At 42.9% G+C, this 18,346-nt stretch overlaps 1 protein-coding gene across 2 annotated transcripts in view; it reads right to left on the reverse strand.

The window, feature by feature from the left end:
* Nucleotides 1-1,069: 1,069 nt before the first annotated feature.
* Nucleotides 1,070-18,346, reverse strand: part of LOC308307720 (succinate--CoA ligase [ADP-forming] subunit beta, mitochondrial) — a 31,880-nt gene continuing 14,603 nt past the window's right edge. For both annotated transcript variants that reach the window (XM_080752996.1, XM_080752995.1), the window contains exons 6-11: nucleotides 17,771-17,909; nucleotides 16,121-16,282; nucleotides 14,728-14,870; nucleotides 10,651-10,771; nucleotides 8,540-8,628; nucleotides 1,070-4,227 (exon numbers count right to left, since the gene is read on the reverse strand). In XM_080752996.1, coding sequence (XP_080609122.1) covers nucleotides 4,153-4,227; nucleotides 8,540-8,628; nucleotides 10,651-10,771; nucleotides 14,728-14,870; nucleotides 16,121-16,282; nucleotides 17,771-17,909 — 729 coding nt within the window. In that variant the 3' untranslated portion in view covers nucleotides 1,070-4,152. The remainder of the gene's footprint in view (nucleotides 4,228-8,539; nucleotides 8,629-10,650; nucleotides 10,772-14,727; nucleotides 14,871-16,120; nucleotides 16,283-17,770; nucleotides 17,910-18,346) is intronic.

The following is an 18,346-nucleotide window of genomic DNA, read 5'->3' on the forward strand; positions in this document are numbered from 1 at the left end:
AGACCTGTGCGGTTTAGAATACATTTCAAAATTCTACTCTTCGTCTACAAAGCCCTGAACAGACTGGCCCCTCCCTACGTCACTGAACTCCCTTCCTACCCCCCCCCCCCCCCCCCTCACCCCCCCCACCAGCCTCCCTGGTACATGTAATCCATGCTACACCACTGAGACCCTCGTGCCGCTGGTCCTGGTGCGCGTGTGTTAAAGGGGGGAAGGGGGGGGGGGGGGAAACCACCGCTCAGTTCACACGGGTGTGATTTTTTCTAAGTTTGTCAGTTAACATGTTGTCCCTAACTGGCACTGTAGCCCAGGACTAGAAGTATAAGTCTAAGTATTGAAACTAACGTTGACCACAGATGTTCAAGTGTTTCTGAGAAGCAGCTCTTAACTCAAAACCGGGCCACCGCCCGTGCGCGCAATGGAAAACGCACTACTGTTCCCTCATGCTGCTAGTTATTAATAACTATTAATAACGAGTTCTCAAATTCTGCCCGAACCCGACACGACATTTAGGGCCAGGTAGGGTCTAAAATGTATGCCAATTAGTCGGGCCGGGTAGGGGCTCGGGCTCAATGAGAAAATATATATTTTATTTTATTACTTTTAGTCTGTGATATAGTTCTCAAATTCTTCCCAAACCCGAATACCCGACATGACATGTTCAGGCCGGGTAGGGCCTAAAATGTATGCTAATTAGTAGGGCCGGGCCGGGACTCGGTCCGGCCCAGTTAGGGCCAGGCCTTCATTTTCAGGACCGTTGAGAACTCTATTACTAATACTGTTTTGTAATGTATTCTGACCTGTGAAGCACTTTGGTACCATGCGAGTTGTTTTTAAATGTGCTATACAAATACATTTGATTTGATTAATTTACAAAAAATAAAATAAAAACTAAAACGTATAGAATACGAGGTTTCTGCCCGACAGCAACAATATACTATATCTCTGAGTCGACACAAAGGAATTCAAATCAATTCATTATGTTGCAGCCCTGAATGTATCACCAAAGCAATCACTCCAAGACAAAATAAAACAGCGAAACATTGGTATTCTCTCCATTTATTTCCTTATATTTTGGATGTACCCCTCGAGAGGAGCATAAATATTTTACACAAAAGAGAACATGGGTTTGCTTATTTACAAGGTATAATAAATGACTTACAACTCACAACACGTGATAATCTGTGTTCTGAAGGCTGCTGCAGTAGTAACAGAAGGGAGATGGAGTGAGAGAGAGAGAGAGACAGAGAGAGATAGAGAGATTGCTCTTTTCGATTACGAAGGGTGACCCAGAAGGGTCTACCTGAAACTTTCCAGAACCAATGAAGTTTTGCTATGTTTTTTGGTTTAGGTTTCCTTTATAACTAGAACCACCCCTGAAAGAGAGGTACGTCCTAAAAAAATAATCTTAAGCTTATCTGCAAGCTCACAACACGTGGTGTGAGCTTGTAGAAAAGCTATTTTTGAAAACCCAAATTAGATCCAGAGATCCTTATCTGAGACAGAGCCATTGCGCATGGAAAGCAAATCCAGAGCCTGTGAAAAGAAGTATCACGGCACAGCACGGTTCAGTTATTCTCGTAGTCGAAAATAGCCAAGAGAGAACTACAATCGTTTTACAGACAGTTCTGTTGAGATCACGCTGCCTGACCCCTACTTTCATCAGGTCAACTCTGGACAGACAATTAAAGCTTGATTTTTAATGCGTTGTGTGAAGGTGTCGATTTGCTACATGCATTTCTAACACGCAATATCACCGTGCGATGAAGTATAAATCAGGCTTAAGACAGAAACTGGCCTTTAATGGTATGACAAGGTGGCAGAGCACACACGCAGTGGTGAGGAGTGGAGGAGTTGATTCATCACGAAGAGTGTGATTTGACAACGGCCTTATTCTAGCGTGCACCCGCTCTACTTGTGTACTTACACCCATGGAAATACATTTGTATTTTTAAGGAGATCTAGATAGTTGACCGGAGTCCACCAGGGCTCTATGCTAGGCCCCAACCTGCTCTTACTCAATAGAACATATTATCTGTGCATACAATAGTCGATCCAGAAGCTTGTAGATTGGCTACTTAGGGAAGCTAGGGTTTCAACTGGTTTAGTGCTAGCACATTGTTTTTGTGCCCTATATTACTGTACTTTTACCACTGGAATAAAGCCACTGCAAAGAGATGACGATCATAAGCCACTCCTCAACTCCTCAGCCACACAAAGTAAAATCCTCAGTGTTGATTTATCCATTTATAACAGAGGGTACAAGGGTTAACCAAACCAAAGCTACTGTTCTCTCGGCTACAGATGAAGTTAACGCTGATGGTTTTACATAGCGGAGGATGCAGATGGTAATGTCTGCAAGCCAGACGATCAGAGATCCCCGCCTACTGAGAAGTCTGGTGACATAAATTCAACAGGCTAAAATTAGGTAGATAGTACAATTCAGAAATGTAATAACAGCATTGTGGAACCAAGCAACATGGCAGTCCTTCGTATTGGGACGGTATCGGGATTGGTTTTCAAAGCAGTAGGTGTAGGTTTGTTGGCGCTGGTTTTCTATGGGCTTTTTAAGGGCTGTTCTAGCCCATAAGTTGAATTTAGATTCCTCCAGACCAGCGTTCCCCCAACCTTGGGTCCGGGCCCCCCTTTAGGAGGCGGAGCGTGAGCGCTTTTCTGTTCGGAGGTAGTTCAACATTTTAAAACAACGATAACGATAACAAAATCGTTAGCTTGCTTTCGTCCACTGTCTACCTGTATGGTCTAAATGTGATATCAATCCAACTTGTCATACAGAATCTATTATCCTGTAACTTTAAAATAACTCCCACGTGTAACATCAGTACAGTAATATGATAACATAACAGTCGGCAGTGATCTCCGTCTGGCTACGCGAGACTAATTAGGTAAATGTTGCGATGTCTGCTCATCATGGACATATAAGCAGGAGTGCTTTTCAAAATTGGATGCGGTCGTACCCCTTAAACCGTGAGTGAACCATTTCAATGCGTTCCATCGATCAACCATTTCTCAAAAGTCAGATAAAACGCTGTTTTAAAAGTAAAGCTCAGTGTCTGAATATGAACATTGCAGAGGTTGTATAATTATCAAGTTTTAATTATTCAACTCTTGGCACTGTTCTACAGGTGAATGAAACTGTTCATCTGAAGGTCAGAAACGTTACGTCACAAAATGTCAGCTCTAACCTTAACTGCCTTGAGCAAAAGGTTCCCCTTAGGAAGATCAACTCCAAAATAAGAGCTGTACAATTCATTAGGCTTCTAAAAACACATGTATTATTTATTATTGATTGAGCTGCATTGTTGAGATATTAAAGGTGATGCGGCACTCAGTGGTAATTTCCTGGAACCGATGTTGTGACACCTCTGAGGGATCGTAGAATAATCAACCATTAAGCCGATTTACAAGCTCACTATTTTGGAAAACGTTTGAAAGATTTTGAAAAATGCTCAGTGCTCTCCACTCATCTCTGCACTGATTCACATCAACACACCAAAGGGCGCTCCTACTCCTATAGGGCTCCTACTCCTAACGTCAGCCATCTTCAATCACTGCGACACAGAATACACAACAAGCTTGAGCTCAAGTTAACAAATCGACCTCTAGCTTGGGGATACGTGTGTAGTTTAGCTGCGCTTTGTCTCAGCCTGTAAATAAAAATGTTCTCTCCCAAAGTATTTCCCAAAGCTCAGAGATCAATCCCCCCCTCCCCATCTCCCCCTCCCAAAGAGGAGAGGGGTTGTTGTGCGTATGCAGGTTTGAATGTTTGAGGGAGAGATGTATGGTGTATGATGTGTGGCGCAAATAGCAAATCCACTGTGACTAGAAGAGGCTATTCTTCCCTCTATTGTAACGCAAAAAATACAAAACAGTAACACTGCCAGGCTAGCATGAGAGAGTACTTGTATGCGTGTTTGTGCACGGTGTGCACAATTACATAGTCATGCTACCATGGTCACAGGGAGAACGAGAGAGCGGAAAACAGATATGGAGGACAAACAGAAACATTACTATGAGGAATCCCGGCTTTCCGTCTCAGAGTTTGTCGTCTGTTACGCGGTGAGAGGGGGGGGTGTCCCACAGAGGGGTGGAGGCAGAGGGGTCGGAGGTCACTGTAGGGTCAGAGGGCGTGGCTTAGATGGGGAGCTGGAAGGTGATGTCCACCTGAGCCTCCTTAGCCAGCGACACGATTTCAGACAGCTTTACAACCTGCAGACACAGAGAGAGAGAGAGAGAGAGAGAGAGAGAGAGAGAGAGAGGGGCAGACAGACAGAGAGACAGAGAGACAGGGACGTGCACAGAATGTTAGAGAGGCAGGGGCTGACATTTCTAAAAGGGCCTTTTGGTGAAAAGATAAAAAATAGCAGACCTACAAGCTCACAGCGTGTCGCAGCGCTTGGAGGTCGGCTATTTTCGTTGCTTGATGCTTCTAAACAGAGAGGGCAATTCTTTCAACATAAGCTGGAAGACACATAAGCTGCATTCAAGTTCAGGAGAGTTTGGACAAGGCAATTCTCTTGAATGCTGCCTTCAGGTATATGGCATGGAAAGAGGGCATTTGCATTTCTTTCGCCATAGTAAAAACTGCATTTTTGGTCTGGAGAGGGCACTTTTTTTTACAGATGGATAAAAGGGCAGCGGCTCAAGCTCCCTTTGATGTCTATGTGTGCACATGCCTGGAGAGAGATAATGTTAGAGTCACCTGAAGAGATAGAATGTGAGCACTATACAAATTTCAATATGGAACTTGAGTGAAACACACAAACATCGTTAGTCCCCAACAAGGCGGAGATTATTGCCGCTCAACCCCCTTGAGCGCCAATCGTCGAATTTGTCAGGAACTAACAAGGGAATTCCTAGAATCTCAGACATCACGCCTGAATGCGTTTTTGAACAATACCTCCTGGCTCATTATTTTTGTATGGAATTTTAATGTGGCATGCGTACACACAGTCCATACATACAAATCACATTTCTTGCATCACTGACTACATTCGGGGAGAGCAGATGCCGTTCATTTGGGGGAGAGAGAGAGAGAGAGAGAGAGAGAAAGAGTGAGAACAGGGGTGGTGAAAGACCAAAAATGTAAAGACCGTGTTCACCACAAAGGAAGAGCTGCGGAAAAGAAACGTCAAAGGAAAAGGAAGTGAGTGTTCTCCCGATGTTGAAACAAACGACGAGGAAAGGAACTGTGCTCGTCAGCAAATTAAACACGTAACCGTGCGCTTGAATTGAGCTTTAATGATTGAAGAATTTATTAGAAGTTTGCAATACGAAAAAGTACAGTTTCATGACAGCACAAATCACTGGTACAAGATCAACTAAAAGAAGATCCTAGTAAGCTCTACGGCTTATTTACACAAGAACCACTTAATGTATCTCATATAACATTGAAAGACAGACAGACTTTGCGTAGGATAACATCAATTACAAAAGCAGAAAAAAAATTGGGGGGGGGGGGCATAAGGGAGCTTAGTCTATTTACAGGTCTCGAGTAGCAGCCGTCTGAAGGTGACTTTTCTGACCAATTTTGAAGGAGGCTAGGGACTTGCACTCCTTTAAGGCCTGCGTTAGGGCGTTCTACATGTTGGTGGTATAGCTGGAGAACGAATTAGATCTTTTTTTAGTGTTAAATCTGGGTTGAACAAGATTAGTGGAGCTGCCTCTGGTGTTGTAATTGTGGACATCCTTGATGTTTTGGAAGTAGTTTGTCAGGTACATGGGTATCTTGGAGGTGTAGTGTATCTTGTACACCAGGCCCATTGAAAGATGCTATTGAGCGAGATGGAACACAAAAGGTGAGAGAACGTTCAAGGATGAGGACAGAAAAAGAACAGAGAAAGGAGGGGAAAAAACCTTAACATCCAACAGCGAGTGCCAGTACAGCTGTGTCCTTTGGTCTCGATTACACAGCAGGGAGACAGTCGACACACTGTACAAACGCTGTGTACAGTAACAGACTAACAGTAGCAGGCAGCTTATCTCGCAGGGCTGGAGTAGAGCTGGGTTTCCCATGACTCACTAAGGTTTTATCATAGTCCGAGGGTGATCACCTAGACCAGGGTCTTCAACAGGGGGTCCGGGACCCCTAGGGGGTCCTCAGAGTTACTACAGGGGGTCCTCCAAATCTTTGAGTGATAGAAACCTTTTTGAAATAGCCGATCTATTAAGTATTGACAGTTCAAGTGGTTATATCTGAAAACACAAATTGACATGAATCCAAAATAAACTGATGATCGTGCTGTCAAACAATGAAACTATATGGAATCTATGAAGAGGTTGTGTGGGTCCCTGCTTCATCTCTCTCTCGACTAAGGGGTCCTTGGCCTGAAAACATTGAAGACCCCTGACCTAGACTTTTAGGCGATAAGTTATCATCACCTAAAAATTAGATAACTGGAGGCCATCATAAGTGGCGTTTCCATAAAGCCTCTTAACTCTTTTACTGGGGGGGCAGCCAAATGCAATGAACGAGGGTGTTTTATCCAGTACTTTTGAGCATAGAAATGGATTAACTAGAAGCAGTCCATAGAAAACATCCAGGAAGTGAATTTGACCTCCATTGTTGTTTATGTGTGGTCGAGATTTGAGAGCAGCGTTACGGGAGCGGTTTTTACTGTACAAACCCACGCGACCCCTCATCAGCTTACAGTGCTCAAACAAGGTAAAGAACAAATGAACGGCCGTTCGTATTGGCAACAGTAACCCGCCGGAATGGGGCGAGCGTTAGCGTAAAAGAGTTAATGCACATTGAGGCTTTTGCGCATAAATCTTTTTATGGAAACACTTCAAAATTCGAATAAACTTTCATTATCCGCAAAAACATTGGAGGAGGTGGATTTTGAAGCTTTATTGAAAAAACTAAATGCGCATTAGTGAATGGAAACGGGTCAGCCAATAAATGCGAATAAATTATGACGTTCTGGTCCATCGTCCTCCAAGTTAACACTTTCCCCTGCCGCTTAACGTCCATTGTATAGCGTTAGCCCACAAAACAAACTGTTGTTGTTACACACAGAGTGACACGGACCGTGTGTAAATTCTTCCCGTTTTCACAACGTGCTAGGCTGCCAGCTCTAGCTCTTTACAGACTGTTGTGCAAAGACAACCTCCAACAGAACCAGTGGTGGGCAAGGAGGTAGGGAGCGCTGAGTCGGCTCATGCGACCGTCGCTAATTCGTAAGACACCCGCAAATGGAAATAGGCTAAATTCGCTTTGTCTTAATGCACATTTCTGATAATTCGCTTGCTATTTTCGAATACGTTTATGGAAACATGACTATAGTCACGGTGAAGTCCTATCACGACACCGTGACCCCACCTCCCTAACTTTTTACTTAAATAAAATATCAATACTGCAATGCAGAAATACTCTACAAGTAAAAGTATGGAATTCAAAATGTACTTGAGTAAAAGCTTGTGAGCTTGTAGATCTGCCATTTTCAAACCGAAATGTATATAGGGTGGACGTGGTTAATATGTATGTTTTGTAATAATAATCTAAATCTACAAAGTAACTAGTAACTAAAGTTTTCTAATAAATGCGTTAAATACAATATTTGGAGTTAAATACAATATTTGGATCCGAGATGTAGTGGAGTATAAGCTAAAGTATTGGAAATTGGAAAAATAAAGTACAAGTACCTAATTGTACTTGATACAGACTCGAGAAATTGCACTTATATACTTTATACCACTGCCTCTGGTTCATCTGCACAACCCCGGGCCTGCCCACTCTGAAGCACAGACTTGGGGAAGCGATGCTCATGCTGGCCGCCTGGCCACGTATAATTTAATAGTAAAAACAATATAACGCATGGTGGAAATGGCAGCTAGTGGTTGTTATGTTGTGCTCTATCAAATGTCTTTGCCAAAAAATTGCCGATCTACAAGCTCACAAAGTGTCTCATTGGCAAATGTTCCGCCCCAGGATAATGGATCTTGATTATCGCAATAATATCGTAAATCGCGATGTATTTTGTCACAATAATCGTTCAATGCTTTCCTGCTGACAATCTTCCTTAAAGCATATTCTAGGCATTATGCAAGCATGCATCATGTACTGTATGCACCGTACTCATAGACACACACAATGCAGCAGACTCATCAATAATAACCCCAAGTATCTTCGAATGGACATTTTAAAATATTTGCTCCCAGACATACAAACTGACTTCCTCTAATCAATTTACAGTGAGTCTCTCACACGTGTTTGATGGACAAGATCAGGAGTGCAAACCTAACCTGACACTTTATATCAAATTCATACACGCTAGGAAGACACAAATACAATACAGACCTAGGGGACACAACAACTGTGTGTGTGTGTGTGTGTGTGTGTGTGTGTGTGTGTGTGTGTGTGTGTGTGTGTGTGTGTGCCAAGTAAGTGTGTTTGTTTTTGGCTGAGTGTGCGTGTGTGTAATTGTTTTCGCATGAGAACTATGTAGCTATGACTGAGTGAGTGAGTGAGCATGTGTGTGTGCATGTATGTACGTGCATGTGAGTGCGTGCATGTGCGTACCATTTTAGCAGCTTCATCCAGGTCGTCGCAGGCCAGGATCTTCAGTGGACTGGCAGCGATTAGTGCTTTGGCGTCGTCCACTCTCGTCCCTACACACACACACACACAAACACACAGCGCATGAGCACAACAGGCCAGAACGGCACGCAACTACAATTGTTTGTGTATTGGTTGTGTGTGAGACAGAGACTAATCACATAAAAGGAGTGCGACATACAAGCTCATGTTGACCTTCTCTTCAATCTCCCCAACCTCAACATAATACACCTCCAACTGGATTTGGGTTCAGGAGCCTGCGTTGCATGCAAGCCCACCACGTGTGCATGTGCGCCGTGCGTGTGTGTGTATATATATATATAATAGAATTGTTTAATAAATGAATCCTAACCCTAACTCATTTACTGCGTATGACAAGTTTGACGAGTTATATAAATGGGTTCACTCTGCGTATGACGAGTCATAAATATGCTGTAATCGCTATAAAAATATAAAAGTATGATCGCCGATCCGCCATGTTTTTTTTCCCGCTATAGAGTCGGGACAGTCCGTGTGAAGCTGAAACGGAAGTCCCAGACCGGATCAGGGGGACGGGGCAACCAAACCCCTGTATCCTGTCTCCGAGCGCATTCACTTCTATGTTATGCAATAACCACATGGCATGCAAACGGTTTCGCTATGGAAACTGGAGGGCTGTTGTTTTTTTTGTCGCTTACCATGAGTGGATACTAGAGCGAACGCGATCAGTGAACCATCACGCACAAGATGCGCGCACGCGCCCACGTTAAAGGTAGGCAAAATCCTGGCGTTGTGGAACATTAGAAGGGTTTTAAAATAGCAGTAAATGAGTTAATGAAAATATCTTGTTTGAAAAATAAATCGATAACATTATCTCTCAAAGACGATAATCAACGGTTGCATCCCAGCTGAATTTGTTTTATTTGTAAAAAAAATAAAACTGGCCCACTGTTCATGAGGAGTAAATCTTCAGGGGCTTAATGACTGATTGAGTGGGTTGTCATTCGGTTGAAGGGTTTCCACGTCTGTCAACATGAAGAAAAAGGGACTAAAGGGATGATTCTCTTTAGTCTCATCATTTGTTCTCTTTTTTTCCAGGAGCCAGACTTTGAAGTGGAGAGAAAACAACAGTCTGTCAGTTCTCCTCTGGCTCCCGTCTGCTGTCTGGAAGACGTTCAGTCCACACTGTCCAACCCTGGCAGGTGGGATCTGTGTGTGTGTGTGTGTGTGTGTGTGTGTGTGTGTGTGTGTGTGTGTGTGTGTGTGTGTGTGTGTGTGTGTGTGTGTGTACACGTGTGCGCGCGTACGTGTGTGTTCATACGTGCACGCATGTGCATGTGTGTGCACGTAAAGGGTCTGGTGGCCTGTAATGACTGGCAGCTTGGAACAGGGAAGGTTGGAAAAGAGAGCGAGAGAGAGAGAGATGACAAGGGAGGGACAGAATCCAAGGAGGCTATGAGACTGATTTATACTTTGACAAGAACAGACCTTGTCGGCAAACGACTGAGTATAAATTAGGCACGAGAGGGAGAAAGAAAGACAAAGACGGAGAAGGAGATCAGCCGGAGAATCGGAGCAGCAGGAGCGGTTTTGTTGTGAAAAAGTTGAGCTGGAAGGCAAAGCTCTCTGTCTACCAAGCAATCTTCGTTCCTACTCTCACCTATTAAGTGGGTCATGACCGAAAGGCGAAAGTATAAGGTTGCGGGTAAAAGTGGACGAAATTGGCATAGTTTTCTCAGACGTGTGGCTGGTACCTCCCTTAGAGATGGTGAGAACTTAAAAAGGAGTCAGCTTAGGTGGTTCGGGCATCTAGTACAGATGCCTCCCGAGCGCCTTCCTAGGAAGGTTCTCGATGCACGTCCCACGGGGAGGAGACCCCGTGGCACTGGCAGACCAAAGACCAGATAGGATTATATCTCCACACTGGCTTGGGAACGCCTCAGTATACTCCCGGAAGGAGTGGAGGAAGATGGTCAGGATAGGGAACTCTAGATATCTCTGTTGGAACTGTTACCCCTGCGACCTGAGTCCAGATAAGCGGTTGAAGATGGATGGATGGGAGAAAACAAAAAAGAGGGACAGTGTCTCTCTCTTACCTTGTAACCTCACTACGATAGGTATTTTCAGGTCCAGGTCGGTAACAGCCATGATGATGCCCTGGGCGATGACATCACACCTCATGATGCCTCCGAAGATGTTCACCAGAATGGCCTGCACCTGCAAAACAAAATGTTTCACATAATGATGATTATGTGTTTCTGCTTCATTTGAACAATTCAGGGGAGAACAGAAGGAGAAGACTGGTGGCTGTTCCTGAGCTGGATTCATTACCAGGCTGATTATGGAGCCGTTATTAAGGCAGAAAGTAACTATTTTTTCTTTATCTTCTCAGCATTTATTCAAAAAATTACTTTATTTTTTAAAATTAATCGATCAATATTCAATGTGAAAATCTTTCGAGATTCGCTTTTACAATCGACTAAATCAGTTAGTCTGATTAACCACTTACTGTAAGCCATGTTTTGTACTTCATCGTACAAGCTCAAAAATAGCAAAAATAGCAGATTTACATGCATCACGATGCCACACGATGTGAACCTTTCTTATAATCGATTACATCGATCGGTTCAATTAACTGTACTAGCAACTCTAAATAAAATGACACAATTGAACAGTACTGTAATGTTTCGACCAAAACACGAGAGGTATCTACAAGTTTCCAACATCCCATTGTGCATTGCGCAGAAGGAGTGTGGCAGTTCCGGCGCCGCAGCCAAGGGTGATCTACAAGCTCACAACAGTTGCATCTGCGACGCAACGTGAGCTTGTATGTCTGCTGTTCTCCCTAAGTGTCCCACAAACAATTCTACAGTAAATTCTCACGAAACAGGTGGATAGAACAATTGACCAGTCGCTATGCCCCTCCTAAACCCGTGCTTGCCCAATGCCACGTTAGCGACAGGTTACTAAGGCGGGTGCCTTGGCAAGCTGCCATGGCGGCGTGCAGAGGAGAAGCCAGCTGTCAAAATCCCATGTTAAACCTGCCACAAACGCACGTCCAGGAAGAAAACAATAGCCTATACTAAAGTCAGATTAACATACAGTACACAAGTGTTACCAGTTATATTTTCTCATGAAGTGCTCCTAAATTATTCCCGTGGGTTTGTGTTGGTCAGTGCAATCCGTTCTGTTTTTGTTTCAGTGTTTGTGACACGGAGCGAGTGGGTGGGACGTTCGCGAACGAATCGAGTCTTTTGAACGGCTCTTTGAAATGAACGATATGATTCGGTTCACAGTAGGGAGCCGTTCCTTTCTAATGAACAGTGGTGGGAAAAGTTCTAAATTTCTTTACTTAGGTAAACATATCAATACTGCAATCAAGTTTGGAATGTTATTAATGTACTTGAGTAAAAGCAAAATAGTATTGGTATCAAAATGTACTTAAAGTACCAATATTAGAACGTACTCATTATGCAGAATGTCCTGTTTCACAGGTTTTCCAATGAGTAAAATGTAGAAAAATCATTTGCAAATAGCCGATCTACAGTACAAGCTCACAATGCATCGCAACGTGACACATTGTGAGCTTGTAGATCACCTATTTTCAAATGCCAGAAATGTATCCAATGGCCAAAATGTATAGGCCTATTTGGGTGCAGTGATTTGCAATCATAATCAAAATCTACAAAGTAACCAGTAACTAAAATGAGCCAGTCTTTTGAACGGCTCTTTGAATGGAACGGATCTCAGAGATCCGGCTCACTTCAAAGAACCATAAATCCCATCTCTATCTAGCAGCCAGACTCGCGGTACACCGATGCGCGCTGCCATGGCAGCTTGCCAAGTCAGCTGCGTTAGTAACCTGTTGCTAACTTGGCATTGGACAAGGACGGCTTTAGGAGGGGCATAGCGACTGGTCAATTAAGCAACACAGAATGTCCCGTATCCCCAGGCCAGTCAACCAATCAAAGCTGTGAGACATTAATGACGCTACAAAGTACAAGCCAAGTGGCTCCCAGCCTGTGAGATGTTCCAAATGATATCCAGGAGCCAAGAATCTGTCTCACAGGGGTTGCGTCACACTTCAATGTCACAACACTGCCAGGACCAAGCACTTGCAGTGCTTTCATTCTGTCAAATGCACCGCAATTAACCAATGAAATTAAAAATGAGAGAAACTATATTATATCGTCTGTGTCGTGGGGAAACCTCATATGTCCAAAACTGTAACTTTCAGATTTCAATTTCAATATAGCAAAGGTAGCAGATCAACAAGTGGATCTGCAACTTTTGATGATTTTGTGTGACGTAGTATGATCAAGTAGGCCTTTCATTTACGTCAAAATACAAAAAGTTAGAAAATGGAGATAAGGTTTGTGCCCAACAGCAACGATATCCTATGCCAGTGGTTCTCAAACTATGGGTCCTGACCCAAAGTGGGGTCGCGTGTAGGTGACAGTGGGGTCACCTATTAGCAACCAAAAAATGTAATAAAAAATGTTTTTATAAAAGAAAAGGGGGAAAAAAAGTGTGGTCGTCGCCACCAACCATAGAATTAAAGCGACCAACGTGAACGGAACGGCCACTTGACTACACACTGTGTCACACTCTGCCTCCAACACAGACGAAGAAGCAAAGCACAAGAGACACACAAGCCTTAGCACTGCCATTATGTTCTATACAAGGAGCGCAAGCCATTGTGGGTGTTTAGTTACTCCGAAAGCAAGAGGGTAGTACAAATACATGGTACATACAGATGCAATACATGGATCGGGTCCATCTTTACAGCTTACAGTACATGTACAGTATGTAGAAACATATTTGTTTTTGTAGGCTAATTTCTGATTTAGGCCTAACTATAGGTTAGGCCTAAATGGGTTTACTATTCTAACTTGGCAGCATTTAATTCAACTCAAATGTTCAATATGGCACATGCGATCACTGTGAACTTTAATAATCTAATCACTTAAACCCTGGCTATATACTTGGTTGTCCAGTATGGCCCTCAGTGGGGTTGGTGGTTGGTGAGGTGTTGAGCACCTGTGGCCGAATGTCTGGTGGAGTACATAGACATCATAGTGATGTCTGCATATAGTAGTAGTGCTGGGCGATTCAGGCTAAAATGAGAATCTCGATTTTCCTCCTCAAGACTGAGAGCGTAAAATGACACCAAAAAGGGTCCATTTGATTTTTATTAAAAAACAGGGGGAAAAAAGAAGAAAAAATTCTCTTGTGAGAATGAGAATAGTTTACACACAGTAAAAGACTGTTAATATAATAGTGTTAACAGCTTAAAATGAAATTGAGTTGTTACCATGGTTACTTAGTGCTTACCAGTGCATGGACAATGGTGTAAAGTTTAGTGCTGTACTTAAGCAAAATGTATTTTCAGGTAGGCCTACTTTTACTTTACTGGAGTATTCCAATTTTCAATACTTCTACTCCACTACATCTCAGAGGCAAATATTGTAGCCTACTTTTACTCCACTCTTGAATTCCGGACTTTTACTTGTAACTTGTAAGTATTTCTGCATTGCAGTATTGATACTTTTACTTAAAACATTTGGGTACTTTTCCCATCACTACATGGGACCAGCCTCACGTCAGTGGCCACGCTGCTCTGCTTCCTGGGTCGGGAGAGGGACGCGATACTATTGAGATTGAGAACGTGCATAAACCTGCGGTGATAAACCGATTCTCCGCTTTGAAAACTGGTCTTTTTATGACTTAATTACTTTATGACCAGCCTCACTCAGACACGGAGAAGCCAGAACAGCATTAGCCGACTAGCCAGTAGATAACGCAAACAGAGCCCATAATGTAGTTAGTTAGTGTGGTAGAGAGAGAGAGGGAGACGAGACGGCGATGGAGAAAGAGCTTTGACTGTGTGTATGTGTGTGTGTGCGTGCGTGCGTGCGTGCGTGTGGTGATAGAGAGGGAGGGAGAGAGAGAGAGAGAAGGGGAGACGGCGAGTGTTGCTCAAACGCAATGTGTGCGGACTGCGGACTGTTTTTATTTCCCTTCCACATTGTCATGACGTCATAGAATCGCCGTAACGCGATCTCATTAGACATGACCCCCTGTTGAAGACCTCTGCCTTAGGTGGATTAAGTGTTGCACTGCTAGTGAATGCGGACACTGAGATTGACCAGGCGACGTCCAGCTGTTCTTACCTTCCTGTCAGAGGTAATGAGCTTGAAGGCTTCCGTCACCTGGTGGGCGGTGGCTCCGCCCCCCACGTCCAGGAAGTTGGCTGGTGTGCCGCCATGCAGCTTAATGATGTCCATGGTAGCCATGGCCAGACCCGCTCCGTTCACTACAAAGTACACGTATAATTCAATGATTCCGTTAGAGCAGGGGTCTTCCAACGTTTCTCAGACCAAGGATCCCTTACTTTACATTAGAATAGTGGTTCCCAACCTGTGGGGGGTCCCCAAATTATTTTGGCGGTCCCTAGATGATTAACTTAATGTGCAACATTGTTTTCTCACCCAACAACAGTAAACAAACAAACATAAAGTCTAAGTGTATACAGGATATCTGCACATTTCTAAAGTGAAGATTTAAGGACTTTTTAATACCTCTAAAATTAAACATTGGCCAAACTATCAAATATTAGAGGCAGAAATTGTGAAAATAGCCGATCTACATACTCACATCGCCTTGCAAATTTTCACAATAGAACCATGTTATACGAGATGCAATGAATCAACTCTTAGTACTCGTCAGGGTAGGGGGGGTCCCCAGTTAAAATATGATTATTTTGTGAGTCGCAGCCTGAAAAGGTTGAGGACCACTGCATTAGAAGACCTAGTATTAGGCCCTGTTTACACTGGCAGCCAAATCCGATCAGATCTGTGCCACATCCAGATTGGAATCCGATTGGTTTAAATGGTCACATGGAACAAATCAGATTCCAATCTGGATGTGACACAGATCTGATTCAGGCTGGATTTGGCTGCCAGTGTAAATGGGACCTTAGAGCCCTTGGGGAACACAGTCAATTAAGTATATAGGGTTTATGTGGTTAACAGTTGAGCATCAAGCTTAAATTAAAATAAAATGGTGCTTCCATGGTGTATTCTAGCAATCTCTCAAAGTTGGCAACCACATAGTTCTAACAAAGTGCCTTGTTTGTTTGTGGCTTTTTACACTTGGGAAATTGTTGCATAAAACCGGAAACCCCAAATGACACGAAGGTCACAGTAATCATTGGGTTTTGTGGATTGCATGCACTAAAAAAAACAAGGTCAAATCAAATAACACTTTGGGAAGTGAGAGGAATTATTCTAATCAGTCTCTTGCGCACCTGAATCAAATCCTGTTGGTGGTGGAGAAGACACGTATCATTTTAGAATTCATCAATCAGTATAGAGCAAGCGCAGACAGTGTGCGGGTGTCACTGATTCATTGAAAGTTCTTGTTTGTATTAAATCCGACATGAATGCATTTTACCACCTCTCTGTGTATGCATGCATACGGGCATTGAAAATACATTTTCTTATTTAGTTTCTTTCCACAGCTTTATGAGCAGCTGTCAGTCACTGCTAGGCATTGTGTACTGACCCAGACAGCCGATGGTGCCGTCCAGTCCGATGTAGTTGAGGTCGGCTTTGGCAGCCTGTCGGTCGCGGGGGTCCTCCTGAGTCCAGTCCTGCATGTCAAACACTTTCTTCTGGCGGTACTCGGCATTGGAGTCAAAGTTGATCTTGGCGTCCATGCACATCACTGTCAGGAAGAACAAAAACTGAAACCAAATCCTTCTTACCTTGCAGCACACAAACTAATGTTGGTATATTACATAAGGAAACCATTGCTGTTCAGGACACCTACTATAAATGTGTCTGTCCGCCTGTACTAATCGTGATCATCATCATAATCATAATTCATAGTTCAATATACTAAGAATATTCAATATAGAAAAAACATTAAGCAACTGATCTAATGAAACGGCTACCTTTAACATGTTTTGGAGTCAAGCTTCAACTCCCTGGTCTGATCTAAACAATGCCACCCGCTGAGAATAAAACAGAGGAATAGGAGCGCACACCAGCAAAGGAGGAGGTGCTGCTGACGACGGAGAATATATATGTAGGAAAGAAACAGGAGGTTGCACAACTCGCAGCCACAATGCAATTAATTTTATTTATAAATTACCAATGTTTCGACATTACGTCTTCACCAGGGTACCCGCTGAGAATAAACACAAAACCAGGCCAATTCTGACACTTCATGTCACTCAAGGGTAATACTTGGTAAAGATTTCAGTTTTATGGTGCAATTAGCACTTCTAACACCTCGGGAGCCAGCGTCTTGTGGCCCTCAGTCTTCAAGGGAGTGCTTCTCATTGGCTCATTAGATGTAGTCAGCCATTTAGGCCTGAACGCAAATCTGTATCACTTTAGATTTTAACCACATTACTATTATTATGCTTTAACTATTAGGAAATAGCAGATATACAAGCTCACAGCGCTGCACCAAGTGCTGCGCTGTGAGCTTGTAGATCTGCTATTTTTGTGCAAGTCTTTGAATATTTTTTAACTGATTCTATAAATCAAGGACCCTCAAAATTACATGTATTTGGCTGCGGACCCCTATCTCAAAATATGTTGTTCCAGGGACCACACAGAAGCAAATATTTGAGTTACAAATGTTCGCTTTTAAAAAGATATATTCAAAGACCATGCTTACTATATTGTACCTATGCATGCTTGGAGATGTGCCGGACGAATGTTGTTTATCAGGCAGCAAAAATGAAATTGTATCTTAAAAATGTACATCAGACCCTGCTTTGTCTGTATTCCTAGATATCCTTACACAAAAACTTCATTTTCCAACTTATTTTTTTCTTCTTTTTTTTACAGAATTCGCTGGTGGGTGAATTGGCAGCAGATATTATTGTCTAATGGCATAGGCTAGTTATTCTAGAACGGCAAATTACTACTTTTCTGTATGTCCACCCACAGACACTGAACTATTAACACATGCAATTCAGCCATTTATGTATACAGATAAAATGCAATTGATGCAATCTATTTCAATTTAATTAAGCCGTTTTCAGTGTATGTATGCAAGTGTATTAAAATGAATAGACCAAACTGCCATTCTTTCTTACATTGTGTGTGTGTGTGTGTGTGTGTGTGTGTGTGTGTGTGTGCGTGCGTGCGTGAGTGCGTGCGTGCGTGCGTGCATGTGTGCGTGTGCATATGCGTGTACCGATGCCATCGGAGTCCTCTACCAAGGGGTTGATTTCTACCATTGAGGCATCATACTTGATGAAAACGTTGTACAGTTTGACCATGTTCTCTGCTGCCTCATTGATCAGTGCTGGAGGGAAGCCCATCTTCGTTGCAACCTGCAAATCAAAATGGTAAGGATCACTCCAAGACCCCCCAGTAATCAACAGTGCTCACATGAATAGATTCTGACTGGTTATTGGAATGACAGAGTTGCTCTTGTTTCACAGTTCATGTATTGGGTCTGATTTTGATTATAATGATGTTTCATTTATTTGATTGGGTGTTAAATAAGTGTTTCTATTTATACAGGTAGTGAAAATTAGCACTCATGCTATAACACTTAAACAATGCATCTGGCTGGTCTAATGTGATTGTGATGTCAAATATAAACATAACCGGCGGCAACATAACAAAACATAACATCACTTAATGCCATGACCCCAATGTTCAAGTGATCGACCAGTTGTGCACGTGAACGTAAATAAAAGGCTATATTGATTGTTTTGTGCAACAATGTCATACGACAATGTATAAAATAGGGCCTTAACTTAAA

The sequence above is a fragment of the Nannobrachium achirus genome (assembly GCF_963921795.1).
Source record: "Nannobrachium achirus genome assembly, chromosome: 22".
In the NCBI taxonomy this organism is placed as follows: Eukaryota; Metazoa; Chordata; class Actinopteri; order Myctophiformes; family Myctophidae; genus Nannobrachium; species Nannobrachium achirus.